The 22,077-nt window shown below is 39.9% G+C and overlaps 1 protein-coding gene and 1 pseudogene across 4 annotated transcripts in view; one reads left to right on the top strand and one right to left on the bottom strand.

The window, feature by feature from the left end:
• Positions 1–22,077, bottom strand: part of CD84 (CD84 molecule) — an 85,962-nt gene that overhangs the window by 47,648 nt on the left and 16,237 nt on the right. For 3 of the 4 annotated variants that reach the window (XM_037825570.1, XM_037825568.1, XM_037825569.1), the window contains exons 2-7: positions 14,695–15,045; positions 5,521–5,772; positions 5,025–5,144; positions 4,335–4,367; positions 2,687–2,784; positions 1,729–1,791 (exon numbers count right to left, since the gene is read on the bottom strand). In XM_037825570.1, the coding sequence (XP_037681498.1) occupies positions 1,729–1,791; positions 2,687–2,784; positions 4,335–4,367; positions 5,025–5,144; positions 5,521–5,772; positions 14,695–15,045 (917 nt within the window). Of the gene's footprint in view, positions 1–17; positions 210–1,728; positions 1,792–2,686; positions 2,785–4,334; positions 4,368–5,024; positions 5,145–5,520; positions 5,773–14,694; positions 15,046–22,077 lie in introns of those variants that run through there. The other variant, XM_037825571.1, reaches the window with a different exon arrangement.
• Positions 11,327–12,130, top strand: LOC119526467 (annotated as a pseudogene).

Raw genomic sequence — 22,077 nt, 5'->3', positions numbered from 1 at the left:
TGCAGGAGTGAGAGATATGAGGACATGTTAACTGAAATGTGCTGCTGGGAAGAGGAACTAAGCAAATGGCCCAGTGGGATACCTTAGATTTCCCTCGTGCTGGGGAAGTTGGAGGTAGCAGGGCCTTGTCCTCTGTGGAGTCTTGCACCTCTGCTCTAGCCACCCTGTTTGGGAGCACTGGGCAATCCATTTCAAAAATCCTTTCTGCTCTAAGAAATTGGAGGAGTGGAGGGGAGGGGGTTATTGGGCATTGCTTTTGCTTATAGGCTTCAGGCAGAATCCAGGCTCAGGCTACCTGCCTTCTCTGCTCCTACTTGAGCCCTCGTTCCTTCTGTTCTCCAGTAACTCCACCTTTGCCTGTATGTAGTGGTGAGTCCCGGGTAAATCTCATGTGCTCTGATTATTTACAGTGCTGCAAACAACCTTCCCGCAGGCTTGATGAGTCCCAGGGTTTAAATTACATACTGACTGATTAATAGTCATCCCACTTGTCTATAACAATTTACTTTGAGATGTCTTAATCCAAGACCTCTTGATTAATTTCTCAAAACTAGTAGCCCTTTCCAATTTTATCTCCTTCCCTGTGGAGTCAGCTGAAAAGCCAGGTTACGCTTCTTTCTCCCGCTCTCCTTCAGATCCTGGCTCAAACATGCTGGGCACCTCACACCTCACTTCTTGCTCCTCCTTCCCCAATTCCTCCTCCACTTCTTCCCTCACTCCTCCCCTTTTCCATTTCCCTTCTTCCTTCTCCTGATCACAGAGAGAGCAAAGGCCCTTCTGTCTGGTTCTCCAGGGCATTTGGAATATCTTTAGATTCAAGTGAACTAAGCTTCAAGCCCTCCATACAAATGAAGTGGCACCTCCCTTCCTGCCCAGCAACTGGATGTTCTTCCTGTTGCCTTATAGAATTAGCTCTTAATTCTTACTCAAGAACCCATTTGCAACCCATTCCGATTTCCCAGTGTTACCTCGCACCCTTCATTTGATATTATTTTCCCTTTCTCTCCTGGTTTCAAGTTTATCTTTCATTATTAGCTTTCTGTCTGGTAGTTTGGCTATTAAAAAGGGAACACTTACAGAAAGTTTGATTCACTAGGAGACCCCAAAAGTAGCCTTCTGACTGAACAGAAGCAAAGGCACTCAGACAGTGATGACCCCTCACCAGATCCTCAAAACTTAAAGTCCTGTCACAGGGCAAGGTTTGGTTTATATTCCATCTTTGCAAATTCCAGGAGAAATGGAGGCATAGGAATTGTGTCACTAGATCACTACAAATGGTTGTGTAGGTTATGTACTGTGAAAGAGCTGCTGGGGGAGCACAAGGGGACAGAAAGTCAGCCTGAGTTCCCCTTGCCAATCTGTGCACCTGGCATGGGGCTGTGTCTGCCCCAAGAGAGGCTCCTGTTTCTAAATTTCACACTCTGAGCCAGTAGCAGCCCAGAATGTCATAACAGCCAGGTTCCCACACTATAGTTCAGAGGCCCAGGGACTCCTGCACTTGAAGGGAAGGATCAGCATCCCACACAGGCCAATTTGTGGATGGCCATGGGCCCAGGTTACAGGACTCGGTGCAAGGATGGAAGGACCTGCAGACCAAGCCCTAGGCAGCCACGCCTGAGAAGTATAGAGAAGAGTCCCAGAGAAACAGCTGCCCCTAGGATGGATGGGCTGTACTGAAATACGTGGAACAAATAGGACAACAAGGATAAAAAGGCAAAATGGATTTACCTTCTCAGAGTACTGCACCACAGAATAAACCACATTCATTGGCTCCTCCTTGGAGGGAAGTACCTGTAAAACACCCATCTTCCCCTAAGTGAAGGAGCCAAGATCTTACAATTCCCACTTCCCACTTTTGCCCCTGCCTATCAATCTCCCCCCTGCCCCACTGTTTTACTAGACTGCCTCCCCTCCCAGCCTCAGCTCTGGCTCCATCCAGTTTCGGAGGGAATCAGGGTCATGGAATGGGGGGGGGGGGGGGCAGCTGGGCAGAGAGGGAGTAAGTAGCAGCTGGGCAAGGCCTTGGGGCAAAAACTTCAGGAGCTGAGGGGAGGGGTCTGGGTGGTTCAGACTGAATATTGCTTGGTCAAGATCTTAGCTGCCCCTGTGCTCTGTATCATCTGTCCAATCAGTCCAGGTGATACATTGTAGAAGCCAGATCCAGGGTGGAAGTGAGGGTGGGGAAGGCAGAGAGAAGGCAGGTAGGAGGAGGGAGTGCAGGACAGAATGTCTCTGAGTCAGAGGAAAGCAAGCTGCTGCTGCTACCAGATCACAAAGCCAAGTTTGAGGGGTCCTCTGGGTCTGTACTGGGCCCCCTAGCACCCTTTACAAACTGCTCACATGTCAGAGGCCACAAAACAGCCCTCACCTCCCACCAGGGCTCCCTTGTTTTTGGCCCCCATAGGGGCTGTTTCAGTCCCAGTCATAACTCATCTAACCTGGATCCAGGGCCCCAGGTGGGAGCATCTGGGCGTTATCCCCTGGAGGCCGTCACTGGGTGACGATTGACCTCATTTCTGTCCTCATAGAAGGCTCAGGGCATCATTTCCCTGGCACGGTATTTTCTGGTTGGACCATCCAGACTCTGTCTGGGCCAGGGCTGCTGGCTAAGCAGCAGCAAGCAGAGCTCAGTGGCTGCCCGTGACTTCTCTCCGGGACGAGTGGTCCATGAAGAGCACTAGCTCACCTTGGGCTGGGAGATTTCATCATAGATTCTTGTCTCTGCTGGCTGGGTGGCTCTGGAAACTGTGATGTATTCATATACTATTTTCTTTGAGTCGGCATCTGTTTCACAAGAAAGCCAGATGTGTGAAAGGTGGATGAATTTTTAGAGATTATCCATTCCAATGCTCTAAGTTGAAGACATAAAGGCCCTAAGAGGCTAAATGACTCCCCAGGTTTCTTGATTCTGAATCCAGAAGTTTTTCCAGCACACCATGCTGCAGTGATCTATCTTTATCTCCTACCAGGTAGTCTGGCTTGACCTTATCTAGACTGAGTCTTAGTGCTGTTCTTATATCTTGCCCTGCTGCCCACATCCAGGGGCCTTATCCTTCTTGGTGCTTTGACTGCCTCTCCCTTTTCTAGGGACTGTTTGTGGGAGAGGAGGTCCCTGGCTCTGGCCTCATGCAGACCTCAATGGGAATTCTCTTCTGCTCTGGAGTCCAAAATAGCCTCTGTGTGGGCAGCCAAAGGTGGTTCTTCCATGCTGGTGGGGTCCCACTGCACTTAGCATCTCTGGCACGTAGCACTGATTGCTTTGCACAACTTGCAAACTCTTTATGTGAGTGTCTTAGTTTCTCAACTAGATTGATTGTCTCTAGTTATATACTGTGTTGTATTCTCCTAGTGCATACCTTACTGTTACCATCTCAAGGTTAAGCATAGAGTGGATCCTCCACACACATTTATTGCTTGATGGATTGATTCATATAGTCAGTAAACATTTATTATTTTATTATGTTCTGAGTTCTGTGTGAGGCTTCAGAGAAGCAAATAGATGAGAGATAAGGCTCTACTTTCAAGAATTTATGGGAAAGTAGAGGCTTTCATTGCCATGTACTCCTTTTCTTTGGAACTGAAGTGGAATATTTTAGGTGCAAGTTGAAAGGAGCCAACTAGAATTTTGGACCTTCATATTCCAGGGAATCTTAACATAGCCACAAATAACAGGTCCAGGGAGCTGAGCAATATCACAGGGTTCCAATGTTGTAGAATTTAGTCCTGCCCTAGGCCCTGCCCAGACTAGATCGGTAATCCAGACTGAAGACCCTCCCTTACCTTATTTGCAGGTGCAAAGGAGAGCCCTTCTTTTTCCATGGGAGGTTGAAAGGGACTGAAGACAGGTGTCTCTCTGAGGGACCCTGCCTCTCATCCATGGCCTAAACAGGTTGTGTGATTTCTCACCATTATAAGGCCATTTGAGTTACAGTCATATCACAAACCCTCTTCCCCTAGAATGCCTCCTTCTGTGCCATGCCCAGGCCCTTCAAGTATAAGTAGAGCAGCTAACATTTATTGAGTACTTATTATGTACCAGGCACTGGGCCAAGTATTTTATATGTGTGGTCCGTATAACCCATTTAATCAATATAATCCATTTAATCCACTTAATAAGTATGTGCAGCAAACATTATTATGGTGCATTTTTTAAAACTGAGAAAACTGAGACAGTGATAAAATAACTGGCCCAAGATCCCACAGCTGATAAATGGTCAAACTGGGACCATCACCCTAGACTGACTGTGAAGCACATGCTTAGTCTTGACTACCAAGCTGTGATCTCTCCATCCATCCCAATTGTCATCCAGGGAACATTATGGCTGAGAACATACCAGGGCTCTTACTGAAGGTGTCCAAGAAGGAACCTGAGGAATCAGAAACAAAGAGAGTCAGGAACGTGGAAGCAGAGGTAGAGCCTTTGTACAGCCATGATTTAAATTGGGATTGGTGGGAAAAGAGCTTGGGTGGATATGGGGGTAGGGGACACAAGAGGCTGTAATGATCCCCTAGGGGCTCAAGGCCAGGTTTTCCAAATTAAGAATGGTATAATTACAGAAGGATCCAGGGGGACCCAAGTGATCTAGTGATGATCATGGAATGCAATATTACTACATGTATCTCAATGACTCTTCAAAGGTCATAGTCAGAATATGTTAGAATTGGAAGTGACCCTGAAGACCCTGTAGTTCAAACCACATTTCACATGTGAACACACTGAGTGTGAGAGATGAAGACACATGTCCAGTGAAGCACAGATTGTTAATGACAGAGTTAAAATAGAAACCCGAGTTCTGGGCCCAGCATACTGGTGATCCTAGGAACAGATTCTGGAGACTATTCAGGGTAATGTCGTGCAGGGAGGTGGCCATCACTCTGGGAGGTGGCAAGGCGGTGGGCTGGGGGTTGCATAAGGACTGATTCCCTGGAACAAAGAACCTCTCCACACCACCTTAGATAAATGTCTTCAGTCCCAGGAAGAAGGAAGGGGAATTTCCACATTTTACCTTCCGAGAAAATCCTACCTGGTCTTCTCTTGTAAAAATGGAACAAAAGCACTGAAGATAGAATGAGAAGAATCAGCAAGAGCACAGCCAGGACAATTAGCAACCCAGGGTGGCGAGTACGATGGCCCATTGTGACGTCTGGAAATAGAAGATGCACCAAATAGACCCGAGAGGCTGGGCAGGCTTGTCCACACTCAGGGGTACTGTTGAAATCAGGTGCCCTCTAGGGGAGTGTAAAAGCTCCTAGGGAAGTGCCAAAGCTCCTAGGGAAGCTGCAATTTCTGCTCTCAAAGTCAGGATTAGAAACTCTGAATCGGAGGGTTGAACAGGGCTGCCCCAGAACACCCTGAAATGCTTGACATCTCTCAGAAGGCTTCGGGCTCTTTCTCAGCGGGCCTCTAAGCATGTGGCACAAGGGTGGCACATTTCTGCAGAGAATGAGGCCCACATTCAAGCCTTACGGCTCTTCAGAGTGATTTCTGAAGCCCCGAGGGACCTAGACAGAGCTGGTTACCTGCACAGAGCTGCCGAGAAGAGATAGAGTTGGAGTTGTTGCTGACAGGGTTCCAGGCTGTGCAAGTATAAATTAGCTCTTGGTCCTCAGGGGTCTGGAAGACTCTAAGGAGATTACTATCTTCTCCCAGGGGACTCCAACTGTATGTCACATCCTTTTCTTCCTTTTCTGCCGAGCATGTCAGTGTGACATTACAGGTGTTGTTCACAGACGTCATTAAATTCTGTGTAATTTTTGGCTTCCCCAGACGACCTGTGAGGAAATGACAAGCCAATGAAGAGCCAGAATTGACTTGTAATAGCTTGCCAGAGCTGACTGTTAAATTTCCAAGAAACCTGCAAGATCATTTTAAATACAACATCATAATGATATTAAAATAAAGGTAATAAACATGAATTATTTTTAACATGTTACTTTTTTGTAAACTTTCAATTTTTTTTAAATTTTAATTTTTATTAGGAAATTGTAGGTTTACAGAAAAATCATGCATAAAATTCAGACTTCCGTATACCACCCTATTATTAACGCTTAGCATTAGTGTGGTACACTTGTTATAAAGATGAAAGAACATTACTGTAATTGTACTATTAACTATAGTCCATGGTTTACATTATGGTTCACTGTGTTGTGCAGTCCTATGGTTTGGTTGTTTTTTTAAAATTCTTATTCTAGTAGCATATATACAACCAAAAATTTCTTCTTTTAACCACATTCAAAATCTATGCTCTTGAGGTTATTTACATCTACTGTCTCTGTACTTTGTAATGGTGTACTACAAGGCATGTTTCCTCAACTTTGCATAAGCCATGGTAGGAGTATTTACACCACAATAATTGGCAAATGCCACAAAGTGTAGCTTGATATGCTGTTTTATTGATTGTCACTCTAAACTTAAGAAAGCAATGGAGAAAATTTAAAAGTGAGTCATGTCGGAATAACACATGCACAAAATTGAAGAAATATTCTTTCACTATTCAAAAAATATTATCCAATTTAGCAAAGTCACTCATATCATTGATGAATGTCATTCTTATATATACATCATTGTTAAATAACTTTTTTCATATAATTAACTTAAATGAAAATATCAGCCAAGATTCATATCCAAACTATACTTTCATGTTACTTTTATGTAAACTCTTTTTTATATCCACAGGGATATAAATGAAAGGCAAAAATCAGAAGATGATGATGGGGGGGGGGCAAGATGATGGTATAGGGAGGAGTGGAAGTTAGTTAGTCCCCTGGAACAACTAATAAACACCCAGGAACAGCTAGTAAATAATTTGGAATAACTGCTGGGGACAACCGTGACTGTCCACACATTGTACACCAACCTGGATTGGGAGGAATGCCTGAGATCACAGCATAAAATCTGTAAGGAAAAAATTGCAAAACTGCACCAGGAGCCCCCTCCCCCTATGACATGCAAACTCTCGCTGTGGTAGAAAGCAGCACTCTCTAAGCAAGCAAATATAGCTCAGCTCAGCTCCAACCAGGGTTTTAATTAACAGATGTGGACTGCTGAATACAAGCTACAAACCCCTAACAATCAGACAAAGGCTTTTAGTGACAACTGAACTTAAAGAGCCAGAAGACTTATCTGTCCCAGAAGGGGGAGCCCAGAAGACCAGTTGTTACCTCTAGCTGATGGGTGAAACTGGGGTGCTGTGTACTAACTCTAAAAGGAGGCTTTCTGTCCCCTTTTCTTTCTCTTAACCTGAGGGGCTCAGTGGAGAAATCCTCAGCCATTTTCAGTTTGCAGTGCTCTGACCAGACAGGGGTGGAGATAACAGATTCAGAGAGACAACAATTCAAATGCAGATGCTAACTCCCTAGGGAGTGTATCTTCCCTAAGAGTAAGGAGGTGGGGCCCAGCTCTACTACTCGTCTTCCCTTCAGAACCAGACCCCAGAACCTGGGGGAAGAAAAGCAAAAACAGAAACCAAATGGGCCACACCTCCTTATACCAGTCAGGAGTGACAGGCTGACAGGCACCACCTCCTGGGCAGGTTAGGAAAAGCACAGCGGGTAGAGACCTCACAGGAAAGTCTGTCAATCTCTAAGACACACCCACAGGGAGACTTGAAACTGAACATAACCCCATTTTGAGATCTGAACCCGTTCTGGTCTGGGAAAATCTGATTGGGATAACCAAGGAAACCAGATGCCTAGACAACAGAAAACTACAACCTACACTAAACAAAAATAAAGATATGGCCCAGTCTAAGGAACAAACTTCTACCTCAATCAAGACACAGTTGAGATATTATTTCACTTTAATGAAACAATCTATTAAAGATTTTCAAAGAAATGTCCTAAATCAAATAAAAAACCAAATCAACAAGTTTGGGGAAGATATAGCAAAAAAGATGAAGGCTATAAAGAAAACACTGGGCAAACATAAGCTTGAAATCAAAAGTTTGAAAAAACAACCGGCAGAATCTATGGAAATGAAAGGCACAACACAGGAGATGAAAAACACAGTGGAGACATACAACAGTAGATCTCAAGAGGCAGAAGAAAACACTCAGGAACTGGAGAACAAGACACCTAAAAGCCTACACACAAAAGAACAGATAGAGAAAAGAGTGGGAAAATATGAGCAACAGCTCCAGGAATTGAATGACAACATGAAAAGCAGGAATGTATGTGTCATGGGGTCCCAGAAGGAGAAAGGAAGGGAAAAAGGGAAGAAGCAATAATAGAGGAAATAATCAATGAAAATTTCCCATCTCTTATGAAAGACATAAAATTGCAGATCCAAGAAGTGCAGCATACCCCAAACAGAAGAGATCTGAATAGACTTACACCAAGACACTTAATAATCAGATTATCAAACATCAAAGACAGAGAATCCTGAAAGCAGCAAGAGAAAAGCGATCCATCACACACAAAGGAAGCTTGATAAGACTATATGTGGATTTCTCAGTAGAAACCACGGAGGCAAGAAGGAAGTATTATGATATATTTAAGACACTGAAAGAGAAAAACCACAAACCAGGAATCCTATATCTGGCAAAACTGTCTTTCAAATATGAAAGAGAGTTTAAAATATTCTCTGACAACCAGACAATGAGAGAGTTTGTGAACAAGATACCTGTGCTACAGGAAATACTAAAGGGAGCACTACAGACAGATAGGAAAAGACAGGAGTGAGAGGTTTGGAACACAATTTTGGGTGATCATAACAGCAATGTAAGTACACTGAACAAAGATGACTGTGAGTATGGTTGAAAGAGGACAGTTAGGAGCATGTGGGACACCAGAAGGAAAGAGGAAAGATAAAGACTGGGACTGTATAACTCAGTGAAACCTGGAGTGCTCAGCAATTGTGATAAAATGTACAAATATGTTTTTTACATGAGGGAGAATAAATGAATGTCAACCTTGCAAGGTGTTAAAAATGGGGTGGTATTGGGGAAAAATACAGTCTGCAAGCTAGAGACTATAGTTAACAGAATATTGTATTATGCTTCCTTTAATGTAACAAAGGCAATACACCAAAGCTAAATGCCTGTAAGAGAGGGACATAAGGAAGGGGTATGGGACTCTTGGCATTGGTGATGTTGTCTGACTCTTTTATTCTACTTTAATTCTATGTTTCCTTTTGTTGCTTTTTAGCTGTCATGTTTTTTTTTTCTTTTTCTTTTTCTTTTGTCTCTCTACCTTCTTTGACTCTTCATCTTTCTTTGCGTAAGAAACGGGGATGTCCTTGTATAGATAGTGGTGATGATGGTGAATACATAAATATGTGACTATATAGGGAACCATTGATTACTTAGGACAGAAAGTAGGGTGGGTGAACAAAACCTTCTTAAAAAAAAAACAAAGACAGATTGATGAAGGAACCTCGAGGGCACTATATTGAGTGAAATAAGTCAAACACATAAGGACAAATATTGCATGGTCTCACTGATATGAACTTATTATAATATGTAAACTCATAATCATGAAATATAAGTTACCAGGATATAGAATGAGGCTAAAGAATGGGGAGCAGTTGCTTATTATGAGCAGAATGTTCAACGAGGTTGAACGTAAGTGTTTGGAAATGGACAGAGGTGATGGTAGCACATAACTATGATGTATGGTGTGTGAATGTGGTGGAAAGGGGAAGCTTACACATATGTAAGCAGAAGGAAAATTGGAGGTTAAAAGATGGGAAATATAAAATAGTGAATCTTGTGGCGGACCATGTCCATGATTAACTGTGCAAATATTAGAAACCTCTTTCATGTACTAGAACAAATGTATGAGACTACAACTAGAAGTAAGTAATAGAGGGGTCTATAGGGAAAAAAATATACCTTTTGCAAACTATGTACTACAGTTACTAGCATTTTAACATTCTTTCATCAACAGTGACAAATGTACTATACCAATACTATGAGTCAATAATGGAGAGGGGGGTGGTTAGGGGTATGGGAGGATTTGAGTTTTCTTTTTTTGCCTTTATTTCTTTTCTGAAAATGTTCCAAAAATTGAAAAAAAATTAATTTTGGTGATGGATGCACAGCTGTATGATGGTACCATGGGCAATTGATTGTGCACTTTCGATCTTTGGATTATCGTATGGTATGTGAACAATCTCAGTAAAATTAAATTAAAAAGAAATCAGTGAAAGTCTTTGGTGAGAATTGATTGATTAAAAGGAATTTGCAATGAAGAGTGTTGGCTATTTTATTATCATTCATGAAATGATTAGCTATAACAGTGACTGGTAGAGATATGGATTTGTGAAAAATGAACCAAATTGTGTATGTGTGTATGGACATATATATGTGCATATATTTTTCTTTAGCAATTTTCTTTATAAGAATGTCTCTATCACTGTTTGGTATTTACCTCTTTCTATAAATACTTTTTTTTTCCTTTTTGTTGGGTGTTGAGATGGGGGATAGCAGTGAAGAATAGGATTTCCGTCTCATTTTACTCGGCAGGAAGAGAGCAAAAAAGTTACAGGGCAAGAGTCAGCACTGTGGCTGACAGCTCTTCATCCTCCCAAGCCAAAAAGCATGGAAGCCTTTTGGGGACCTGGTTTGGAATGCAGACTCCACCACTTTTTAACTGTAGAATGTTGGAGCAGGAAGTCCCCTTTTACTGGATTTCAGTTTCCTCTTTAATAACATAAGGAAACAATTTCCTCCCAAGGTTTTTTTCAGGATTGAAGGAGTTATCATATATAAAGATCAGTCTAATATCCATCTCTTTATATCTATCTCACTATCATCTATGTTTGTATGTACATCAATTATCTATGGAAAGAGATTAAAAAAAATAAACTGGTAGCAGTGATTTCCTCAGAAAAGAGGTAACTAGTTTTCACTGTATAACTTTTTGCTCTGTTTATGCATATATTGTCTAAATATATATGTGGTCTTTATATTTTTTTTTAATTGGGTAGTAGAATGCTAGACACATATGAATGTTAGTTCCCTTCTCTTTAACTTCTCACCTAACCACTTACAAGGTTCAGATTTTGTTCTATGAACCGTATGACTCTCTGTAAGAATATACTGTAGTTTGCTCTATTACAGATGGTATGACACCTCCCTAAGGTTGAGTGGCCAAAACTAAACATATAAGGAGATGAAAGCAAATATCCTAAAATTGAATATTTCTTTACTTTATCAACCAAAGTCCTTGAATGAGTCAAATATTTCCTGAAGTGTCCACACTTGGATATGGTTCTTTGACTAAGACACTCAAGCCCAACTCAGAGCCTTCTTCCTCTAGGAAGTCCTTCATAGATAGAATTTTTAAAGCCACTAATAATTTAAAAATTAGTAATGGAGCTGCAGATATGGAGGCACCCCAGGAGAAAGAAGCACAGGTGGCTGCCTGGTTGAAAAAAATATTTGGAGATCACCCTATTCCACAATATGAGGTGAATCCACAGACCACAGAGATTTTATATCACCTTTCAGAATGCAACAAGTCCTGGGATAGAGATGTCTTCCTGGTGATAGAGGACTTGAAACAGAAAGCAAGCAAATATGAATCAGAAGTCAAACATCTTCAAGACCTTCTCATGGAGACTGTGAAATTTGCCCCTGCCAATCTCTCTCATGCTGAATGCTTTGGTTGACAGTGCAATGGCAAAGAATATGTCACTAGCTAGTTTTATCCCTGCAGTGAATGATTTGACCCTTGATCTTTTTTGTACCAAATCCAAAAATGAAGAAACCAAGCTTGAATGGACAGAACTTGAAAAAAGCCTAGCTGCAACTTTAGTATTAGAAAAATGTCTACAAGAGAACCTCGGGAAGACAGAGCTGCATCTCTCTACAGAAAGGGCCAAAGTTGACAGTTGTCTTCAGAACATGGACTTCCTAAAAGCAAAATCAGAGGATTTCAGATTTGGAATCAAGGCTTCAGAGGAGAACTTTCAGCCAGAGGCATGGATGCCTCTCTGTCTCATCAGCCACTGGTAGCACTGGCAGAGAAACTGGCAGAACTAAAATGACAGACAATACCTTTGAAGAAAAAACTGGAGTCCTATTTAGATTTAATGCTGAATCCATCTCTTGCTCAAGTGAAAATTGCTTGAGAATTGGATACTACTGAAGCTGAACTTACAAAGAAAATAGACATGATGGAACTGTGAACAGAGCCAAACAAATGTTTTCCCTAACAGAGTCAATCAAATATGACTTTAAAGATTGTTTTTCCTCCTAACATTCCTTAATAACTTAATTTCTGTGTTCTTAGTTGAGATGTTATTATCGATAGAATAATGTTTTCTGCTTATCTCTTGCATTTTTGTGCCCAAATGTCTAGTGTTCGTGTTAAAAGCATTTTCTCTTGGTAAAAATAATTAGTGATGACTGCTAGTTATTGAGCATCTATTTTAAGGCATGCACTGTACTAGGTTCTCAACCAACATTATCTCTTTTAATTCCACCTATTATGACCGTCTCCATTCTACAGATGAGGGAACTTGGGCCCAGAGAGGATAAACAACTTGCCCAAGGTCACGCAGCTGGCTGGCAAAAAGTCTGTCTGATTTCAATGCTAATGTTCTTAATACCATGCCTTTCATCCAGATACAGCCTGATTCAAGTATCCTATATTAATCCAGCACTTGTAGTTGTTAGGCATGTGTTAGGATCTGGGAATATTATGATTCATTCTTTCTTTCACTCAACAAATATTTTTAGAACACCCACTATAGGCCTGACACTGTAAGTGCTGGGGATACAATGATGAACTGAATATACAAAGTTCTTGCCCTTAAAGAACTTACATTTTAGTGTATGAACCATATGCCTGAATTGTATCTATCACAATGTGAATTAACCACAGTTATCTATTTTTCTGCTTTGGGGAAGATGGACAGTGAGATCCTTGAGACATGCCCAAGTGCTCTCTATGCTAGAGACTTGTGCTACCCAAAAGAAATATAATGTGAGTTACGTATGTAACTTGAAATTTTCTAATAGCCACATCAAAAAAGAGAAAAGAAACAAATGACACTAATTTCAATAATATATTTTATTTAACCCAATATATCCAAAATATCATTAAAAATTTAAACAATATACAAATTATTAATAAGATATTTTATGTTTGTGTGTATGCTGACTTTGAAATCTGTGTGTATTTTACTCTTGCAGCACATCTCAGATTGGACTAGCCATATTTCAAGTCCTCAGAGCCACATATGGCTCGTGGCTAACATAGTGAACAGCACAGCTCTATACTAATGCTTGTAAAACATTAGCACACATAGGAATAATACAGATAGAGTGTTAAGACAGATTGCTGGGCTTTACTCCCAAAGGTCAGGGATGGAGCCTGAGAATTTACATTTCCAACAAACTCCCAGTTGATGCTGTGTGCCTACAGACCACACTTTAAGTGGCATTGCATAACACACCACCCATATCTCCCAGTGAATATTGGCAATTATAATGATAATAAATGTTTCTAATATTTTACCTTAAAAATTACTTTGCACTAGCTATTAGACAAATGCAAATTAAAATCTAAATGAGATATCTCTACATACTTATCAGAATGATCTCACTAAAATAGAGATAATACCGAGTACTGAGGATGCCGAGAAACTGGATCACTCATGCATTGCTTTTGAGAATGTAAAATGGTACAGCCACTCTAGAAAATATTTGGCAGTTCCTTATAAAACTAAAAATGACTTAACATAGGACTGCATTCTTGGGCATTTATCCCAGAAAAATGAAAATTTATCTCATGCAGAATCTTGTACATGAATATTCATAGCAGCTTTATTTGTAGCAGCCCCAAAATTGGAAACAACCAAAATGTTCCTCAATATATAAATGGGTAAATGATCTGTAGGACATCCATTCCATGGGATACTATTTAGCAATAGAAAGGAATGGATTATTGATATACAAATAACTCATGAATCTCAAGGAAATCATGCTAGTTATAAAAAGTCCATCTCAAAAGGATATATACTACATGATTCCACTTATTTTCATTTAGAAAACATTTGTGAAATAACAGAGATGGAGAACAGATCAGTGGCTGCCTGGGTTAGGGATGGTGGGGGATGGGATGGCTGTGGCCATAAAGGGGCAGCATGAGGGAATTTTTCCGTGATGGTTTAGTGAAGAATCTGGATTGTAGGAGTGGTCACAGCTACACATGTGATTAAATTGCACAGATCTGTACACACATACAAATGAGTAAATGTGAAATCTAAATAGCTCTGTAGATTGTACCAGTGTCAATCAATGTGGTTTTGATATTGTACTATAGATACGCAAGGTGTTAGCATTGAGAGAAGCTGGGTGAAAGGTGCATGTGACTTCCATGTACATTTATATATACCTTCATGTGAATCTATAATTATTTCAAAATAAAAAAATTTTTAAGCACTTTGCATATATTATCTCACTTGATCTTCACAACAACTCTGGGAAATGTGTAATGTGATTATTCCCATTGCACAGAAAAAGGAAACAAGGCCCAGGGAACAAAATGCCAAAGAAAGGTTACATATCTAAGAATTGGCAAGGCCAGGACTAAAATAATGCCACATTCTGTTTATACATATTGATGACAGTAAAAAGATTTAGGAACCCAATGGTTAGAAACATTGGTGCTCTTTAAATAGAAGATTTGCAAAGAAAAAAAAAAAAAACCCACCAAAACAAAGCTCTCTGTTTTCCCACAACTTACGGTAGACTCGAAGCTTGTAGTTCTTGGTGGTGGTAGCAGCAGTGGAGGCAGAGGTTTGTAAATTTATGTTTGCTTGGTAGACACCTGCATCTTCCATTCTCAGACTGGTGATTACCAGGTTGTAGTTATTGGCTGAGACATTTAATCGACCAAAATAATTCTCGTGGGTCACAGCAACTGTGGGTGCTCTTCCTGAGTCTGCTGGTGTTACAAAGGCAACAGATGTTTTGGAAGTCCAGGCAATGTTGATAACTTGCTGTGGTTCTCGGATACTTACAGGGAAGGTGACCGACTCCCCCAGAATCCCATTCACCATGAGAAAGTCAGCATCTCCTCCAGTTGCTTCCAGCCCTAAAGACACAAATAGACACAACTTTGGCCACCTGATTGTTGCACATTTTTAGAGTTCCCTGTCTTTCCAGATGTGAGACTCTGAAAGCTGGAAGTGATTTGAGAGATAAAGATATAAACCTCATGAGGTACAAGATATTAAGTGTTTTTCCCAAGGTCATACTGCCAAGTGGTGGTAGAGCTGGAACCAGAGCTTCGGATGTATGGGCTCCTGGACTCCCAGGTACTTGTTTTGTCTTTTACTGTGGCCTTTGCAAAAAGCAAGTTACATTTGTGCTTCTATACCTGGAAGATATAGGCAGAGAATGCAAGTTGGTGATTTTTATTTTTTGGAGTTTTTTTGTTCACTGCTATATCTCCAGTCTCTAGAAAAGTACCTAACACTTAATGAGTGCTTAATAGATATTTTTGGAATGAATTAATAAGTGGAATTCCCTTATGTTGCCTAGACTCTCTTGGAACAATTTCTAAGGTAAGAAAAGTTTATTAATTCATTCACATGTTTATACATAAATGTATGTATTTATCCAGGGTCAGCTTTGTTCCAGATACTATAGAAGTATTTATTAATTTAATTTATAATGCAGATATATATTGCACATATTTTAAACATGATGCAAGGAGCTGGGGATACAATGGTGAGTAAAAACAGATACAGTTCCTGCTCCTTGGAACTTTACAGTTAAAGGAGGAGACCAATGTTGATCAGATAACCACACAAATAAATGTAAGTACCATGGTTCTTTGAGAGAGAATAGCATGAGGATTTGATATGTTCTGGAAATCCAGAGAATGCTTCCCAGTAAAATCTGAAGGATGAATTTGAGTTAATCAGGCAAAGTCTGGGGAGATAGTTTTCCAGATAGAACAGCATGTGCAGAGGTCCTGAGGTGAGAGGGTGCATGGCACTTCATAACAGTCTGTGAGGGCATAGCATTGCTCATTGCTGTATCACTGGTGTTTACTGTAGCATTTGGCCCAGAGGACAATCTTAATAATATTGAATCAATGAATGATGGAATAGAGTGAGTTTTAGTGCAGTAATACACTTAAGAATAGATGAAAGCCATAACTAAATAACAGAACCAGGAAAAGGCAATGAACTCAAAACATGTAAGAGGTAAAATAATCAGGACTTAGTGAATGTCCAGTGGGTATGTGTAAGTGCATTCGGAAATGTTAAGGAAGACAGAAGACTCAATGTTAATTTCCTAATTTCTAACTTGGGATACTGGGAATGTGAAAGTACTACCAACTGAGATAAAGAGTCAAGCATGAGAGCAGGTCAGTGGGAAAGATGAGCTGATTTGAAACACATTAAGTTTGAGGTACTTGTAGGATATATATATATATATATATATATATATATATATATATATATCCACCATGTGATTAGTTAAATGAGTTTAAAGCTGGGAGGAGAAGAATGACTGAAGAAACTGACTTGGGAATCAATAACATAGAGAATGAATGAGATGGTCTGTTGATAATATATGAAGTGATAAGAGCAGTGGGCCAAGAACAGAACCTTAGGGAACATCACCCTTTAAAGGAGGGACATCAGAACACAGTGCCTTGAAGAAATAATAAAAGGAAGAATGAGCAGATACAAAGGAAATAAAGGGATTGTGATATCCAAAAATTCAGAGGGGTAAGAGTTTCAAGAAGGAGGAAGGTGGTGTCATGTATAGCAGAGAGGTGCCAAAAAACAAGACCTGAAAAAATACTCATTTGATATTTGGACTTCTTTTATCTGTTTATATGGATGGCTAGGTTATTTGAACCTAGCCATTCCACTGAAAACAACTTAAATGCATGATAAAATATGAAAATCAATCTTTTCACAAACATCAAAGAACTGAAAAGGTAGTGAGGATTTCCCAGACTAAAATCTATGTGAAAATGAGAACCCAGTGAAATAAGTGGAACAATAAAGTCACTTCTCCCCTGAGGGCATTTTCTAAGCTGGTGAACTTGACCTCCTGTTTTGAGTGCTTATGGAAGTGAAGGAGAGAAACAAAAACCCTTGGCCTTCCCCAGATGGGAAATCTATTATGTGCTCTATTAAGTACCCATAGAGCCAGGACCCAAAGTGTTATGCCTTTAGGGTAGGAAATTATCTTCCACCTCAGGGAACTGCAAAGAAAGTCACTTTGATGTTAAACAAAACTAAGGAAGGAGCAATCGATATTTGAGAAGTTGTAACCAAAATCACACTCTCATTATGAATTTGTAGTCCAATTCATGCCGTCTTTGTTTAAAAACCTCAATTCATGAATTTAATTTAATGTGATTCTGGAATGGCCATACCCCTGGATTCCTGGAAGAAGCAAACACAAGTCTTCTCTGGAGGATGAAACCTTCAGTCCAGGCTTTACAAAATTCCCACAAATAACTTGCATAGTAGCTCCCAACAAAAGTTAACAGAACACAAAAAAATAAGGCACCACAAACAAGAATCAGTGAAACAATAGATAGTAGAAACAGATCTGCAAAGTCTTTGGAAAATGAAATTATCAGACACTTATTGTAAACAGCTATTTTAATATATTTAAAGAAAAAAGTTTCAAAATATATCCAAAGAACAGGAAATCACAAAAATTACCCAGCATTTATAGCATTTTTATATATCAAAAAATAAAAAATTGAAATTAAAAATCATCAGATGGATTTAACAGCCATTTAGACATAGCTGAAGAGAGAATTAGTAAACTAGAAGGTAGAGCAGAAAAAATTATTCAAAATTAATTAGGAGAGATAGAGAATTGGAAAACATAAAATAATTTAAGAAATGTGCAGTATAGAATGAGTAGTAAAACAAACATCTAATTGGAGTTCCAAGAGAAAAGAAGAGATAGACTAGTGCAGAGGCAATATTTGAAGAGACAATGACTTAAAATTTTCTAGAACAGATGATAGGAGCCAATTCCAAAATTCAAGAAACTCCAATAAATCTCAAGCAGGATAAATAAAAATTTCCACACCTAAGTACAGCATACTGAAACTCTAGAACACCAAACACAAAAACAATATTTTAAAGCAGTTAGGGAAAGAACACAGATTAATTTCAAATGAGCTACAGATGAACTAACAGTTGATTTCTCAATTGTAACTATGGGAGATAGTGGTAGGATAAATCCACAATCACAGTGATGACAAATTTTAACTTGTTTTCAATAACTGATAAAACAAGCAGATGCATACACCCCTAAAATCCCCCAAATAGAGATCTATAAAACAACTGTACATTTGACACAATGGACATAAATAGAACACTAGACACAACTGTAGAATTTTTTTTCCAAAAAATCTTTGTGTAATGGTTTCTTAGTGGCAACAAATTTCAAAGTTAGCTACCATATAAATTATTTTGATGATCACAAGGTAATTATGCTAGAAACCAATAACAAAAGATAACTAGAAATTTCCAAATATTTGCTAATCAAGAAACGTGTATAAATAACCCATGAGTCAAAGAAGAAATCATAATGGAAATTAAAAAATATTTTGCTAAGGAAAGTATCTCATAACTAAATCTGTGGGACATAAGTAGTATTTAGATGGAAACTTATAGTCTTACATGCATATTACAGAAAAAAAAATGACTGAAAATTAATGAGATAAGCATGTGTTTCAACAAGTTAGAAAAAGAACAGAAAAAAAAACAGAGGGAAGGAAATAGAAAAAGCAGAAATGAGTAAGTTGGAAAACAAATATACAATAGAGAAGATCAACAAAGCAAACTATTTCTTTGAAAGAGTTAATATAATTGAGTAACACCTAGAGAGCTTTATCAAGAAAAGGAAAGAAGGCACACATGATAATTTTAGGAGGGACAAATAATGCTGAAAACATCAAAAAAGGTAAATAGGGGAAGTTCAAACAACTTTATGGCAATAAATTTAAAAATTTGATATGATGGACAAAGTTTTAGAAAAAAATATACTTTCCAAAATATAATCTAGAATAAACAAAACCCCAAATACTACCACAGCAAATAATAAACTTTTATCCATAATAAAATTTGTCCTAGGCAGAAATTTGTCCATACTCAAATAGCTTCACCAGCAGGTTCTAAAAAATGGTAAAAAAAAACTGTATATCACTAATCTCACACAAACTCTTCCAGAGAATTTCCCAATTTGTTTTATGAGATTACTGTAACCTTAATAACAAATCCCCAAAAGTACACTATAGGGAACGAAAACCTCACTTATGAAGATAGATGCAAAGTCCTAAAGCAAATATAGCCACCCAAATACAGAATATATGAAAAAAAATTGCTTCCTGGTTTACCATATTGATAAAAGATTTAATTAATCCAGAAGAGGTAAGAAGTCTTAATGAGTATGTATTTAATAACATAGCCTCAAAATATTTAAAGCAAAAATTTACAGAACTACAATTACAGTGACAAATTTTAACTTATTTTCAATAATTGATAAAACATGCAGATACATGCACAATTTTTCTGTTTAAAACACATGTTTCATTTTCTGCTTTGTGATGCTGGGTCTGGGACTCTGCAAACTACATTTCTCCTTTGACAGTTGGCCCGTTAGTCTCTGTCAATAGATGGAACTGAAGGAAGACTGCAAGGCTGGAGGGGAAAGAAGTGACATTTCCTGTTTGTGTTCCTGTATCTGTCAATGTCACCCCAGAAATGCACCTTTCTCCCAGCAGAGAGCTTATTCCAGTAGCAGCTCATGATTATGGTTTGCGGTCTCCTGGTCCTCCCAGAACCTGTGTCCTTGCACCCCCTTAGATACACCAGTATCAGCTGGCTGGAGCCCCCCTCAGAAGCCTGGGTCCCAGCTCCACAGGGCCCCTCCCCTGAGCTCCTCAGGCACCAGTACCAGCTGAGTACCCCCTCAACAGAGATCTTTGTTTTGGCTTTGTGAGGGCCCTCCTCTAAGCTTCTAAGTTCTAATAATTCTAACATTTTCCCTTTGTTCCTGCAGTTCTAGGGATGGTAGCTGCTTCCTGCAGTTACCACCTTCATGTTACCTTTTTGTCTTTTCAGTTCTCCAATACCTAGTTTTTAATTCTTTACAAATTCTCTCTCTCCTGATTAGATCCTGACTGAACCAAGGTCCAAAATGGGCTTGTCCCAGGAATACAAGATTGTTTTAAAATTAGAAAACCAATTTCTTAACCTGATGGTGTTGTCTCACCCTGGCCACCTTTGCCCTTTCAGCTCATTAACTAGGACCCCAGGGGCTGTTAAGATAAATCTGTGTTTTCTTTCAGAGCAGCTGAGATTCTCCCTCTGGGGAATTTCCAAGGCAAAGCCTTACAATTTAGTTGGGGTGGGCTAAACACAGAAGGGGATGGAACAGCACCCTGTGTGGGTGGGGGAGACCAGGGACACTCGTCCACATTTATTAAACGCCAACTAAGTGCCAGCTGCTGTGTTGGGGAAATGTGGTTGCAGCCCCAGAAGAGCTCAGAGCCTAGAGAAGATGACATGTATGCAAGCCAAAGATAATACAACACGATGACCACTAAGGGGTAAGGGCCACTGGAACAAACCACTAGAACAGGAGAGCTAATGCCACCTTCAGGGGTCAGGAGTCATAGTTTGCCAAAATCCATCTCCTTGAACATTAATTCTCCCCAGATAAACTGTTATGCTGGGCTGACAGGGTCTGGGAGAGGGGCACCTGGCGTGTCCCAGCCTGAGTCCCTGGATGTCCCAGACAGGGCTGGCTTAATGGGCATGCAACCTGCACAGTCACACAGGATCCCAAGCTCTGAAGAGCCCTGTGCTTGGTTTAGCCAGCCGTGGTCCCAGATCTTACATGTCTCTGAAGGTTTTTTTTAAGTCGAGTCCTAGCCCCTAATTTCCAGCCTACTCTTGGGATTCAGGTTAGGTGATAGGAAATGGGTCGGACATGGGCTCTCCGTACTTGTAATTCTGGTAGGGTTTCTCATCAAACCCCAGGAAGTGTGTGGGCAATTTGCTAGGGCTGAGACTTCTTAGCATTAGGCAGCCACACATGGTTTTTGAAGTAGAGCAGTTTTTGAAGTGCCTCTTATCTTCCATAGCAAAGCAAACCTGAGCTTAGGCAAGACAGGGTAGGTAGGTAGGTGAAGCTGAGGGAAATCCTGTTGTGGAGGTGTTGCTGAGGAGCCTGCGCTTGCTGAAAAAAGGTGAAAAGTTTGTACAGGCATGACGTGAGGACTCTGCCACATTCAAACACTCTAGCTGACGACTGTTTTATTTTCTCAGTGAATGTAGTGGAAAGATGGTGAGGAGGAAAACGTGGGTGCTGATATTTCCATTTATCAGCTGAGCAACCTTCTGAAAATCGTAAAACCTTACTGAGTCAGTCTCTTCACCCATAAAATGGAAATAATAATGATACTTGCCCAGTCTATTTAGTAAGCGTCAAGTGATGTAATATAAGTCAAAGTGCTTTGTTAATCATCAAGGCAAAATAAATGTTAGTTATTTTTGAGGCTAATGGTGGTGAGGGTGAGGACCATCCTCTTCATCACTTTCATCATCCTAAATTTGACAAATTCCCTTTAGGGCTTTCCTAGTCCATCCTTTATGATGATTCCAGGGATGTAGTAGAGCAGGTATAAAGAGCCACTTTTAAAGCTTAATTCACATAAATCCTGGAGGAATGATTTTACATACTCTTGTGAACTTTATTCTGCTCATAAAGGACTTCAGAATTTGAAAAAAAGAATCTCCACATCGATCAATTCCAATATTTATTTTTCTCAGTGCTGAAGGGACTCAGACATTACGTTTGCACTGGAAGGGACCTTAGGAAATGCCAATTTCAGGGAGAACTTGTGGTAGAAAAATGTCTTGAGGACTCGCCATGACATGCACTATCTTACTCTATGACTGAGACAGGTTCCCTCCTTATTTTAGGAATTTAATATCCAGTTAGGGAAATAAGATGTGCACAGACACGTACTGACTGTCCTTTGCAATATGAAGTAGTAAATGGTAAATTCTACTGAATGGTAGACACAGTAATTGGAACAGGAATTCACATAATGAAGAGATTACGT

This window comes from Choloepus didactylus, chromosome 2 (genome assembly GCF_015220235.1).
Source record: "Choloepus didactylus isolate mChoDid1 chromosome 2, mChoDid1.pri, whole genome shotgun sequence".
Taxonomy (NCBI): domain Eukaryota; kingdom Metazoa; phylum Chordata; class Mammalia; order Pilosa; family Megalonychidae; genus Choloepus; species Choloepus didactylus.
This window is presented reverse-complemented; position numbering and strand designations above follow the sequence as displayed.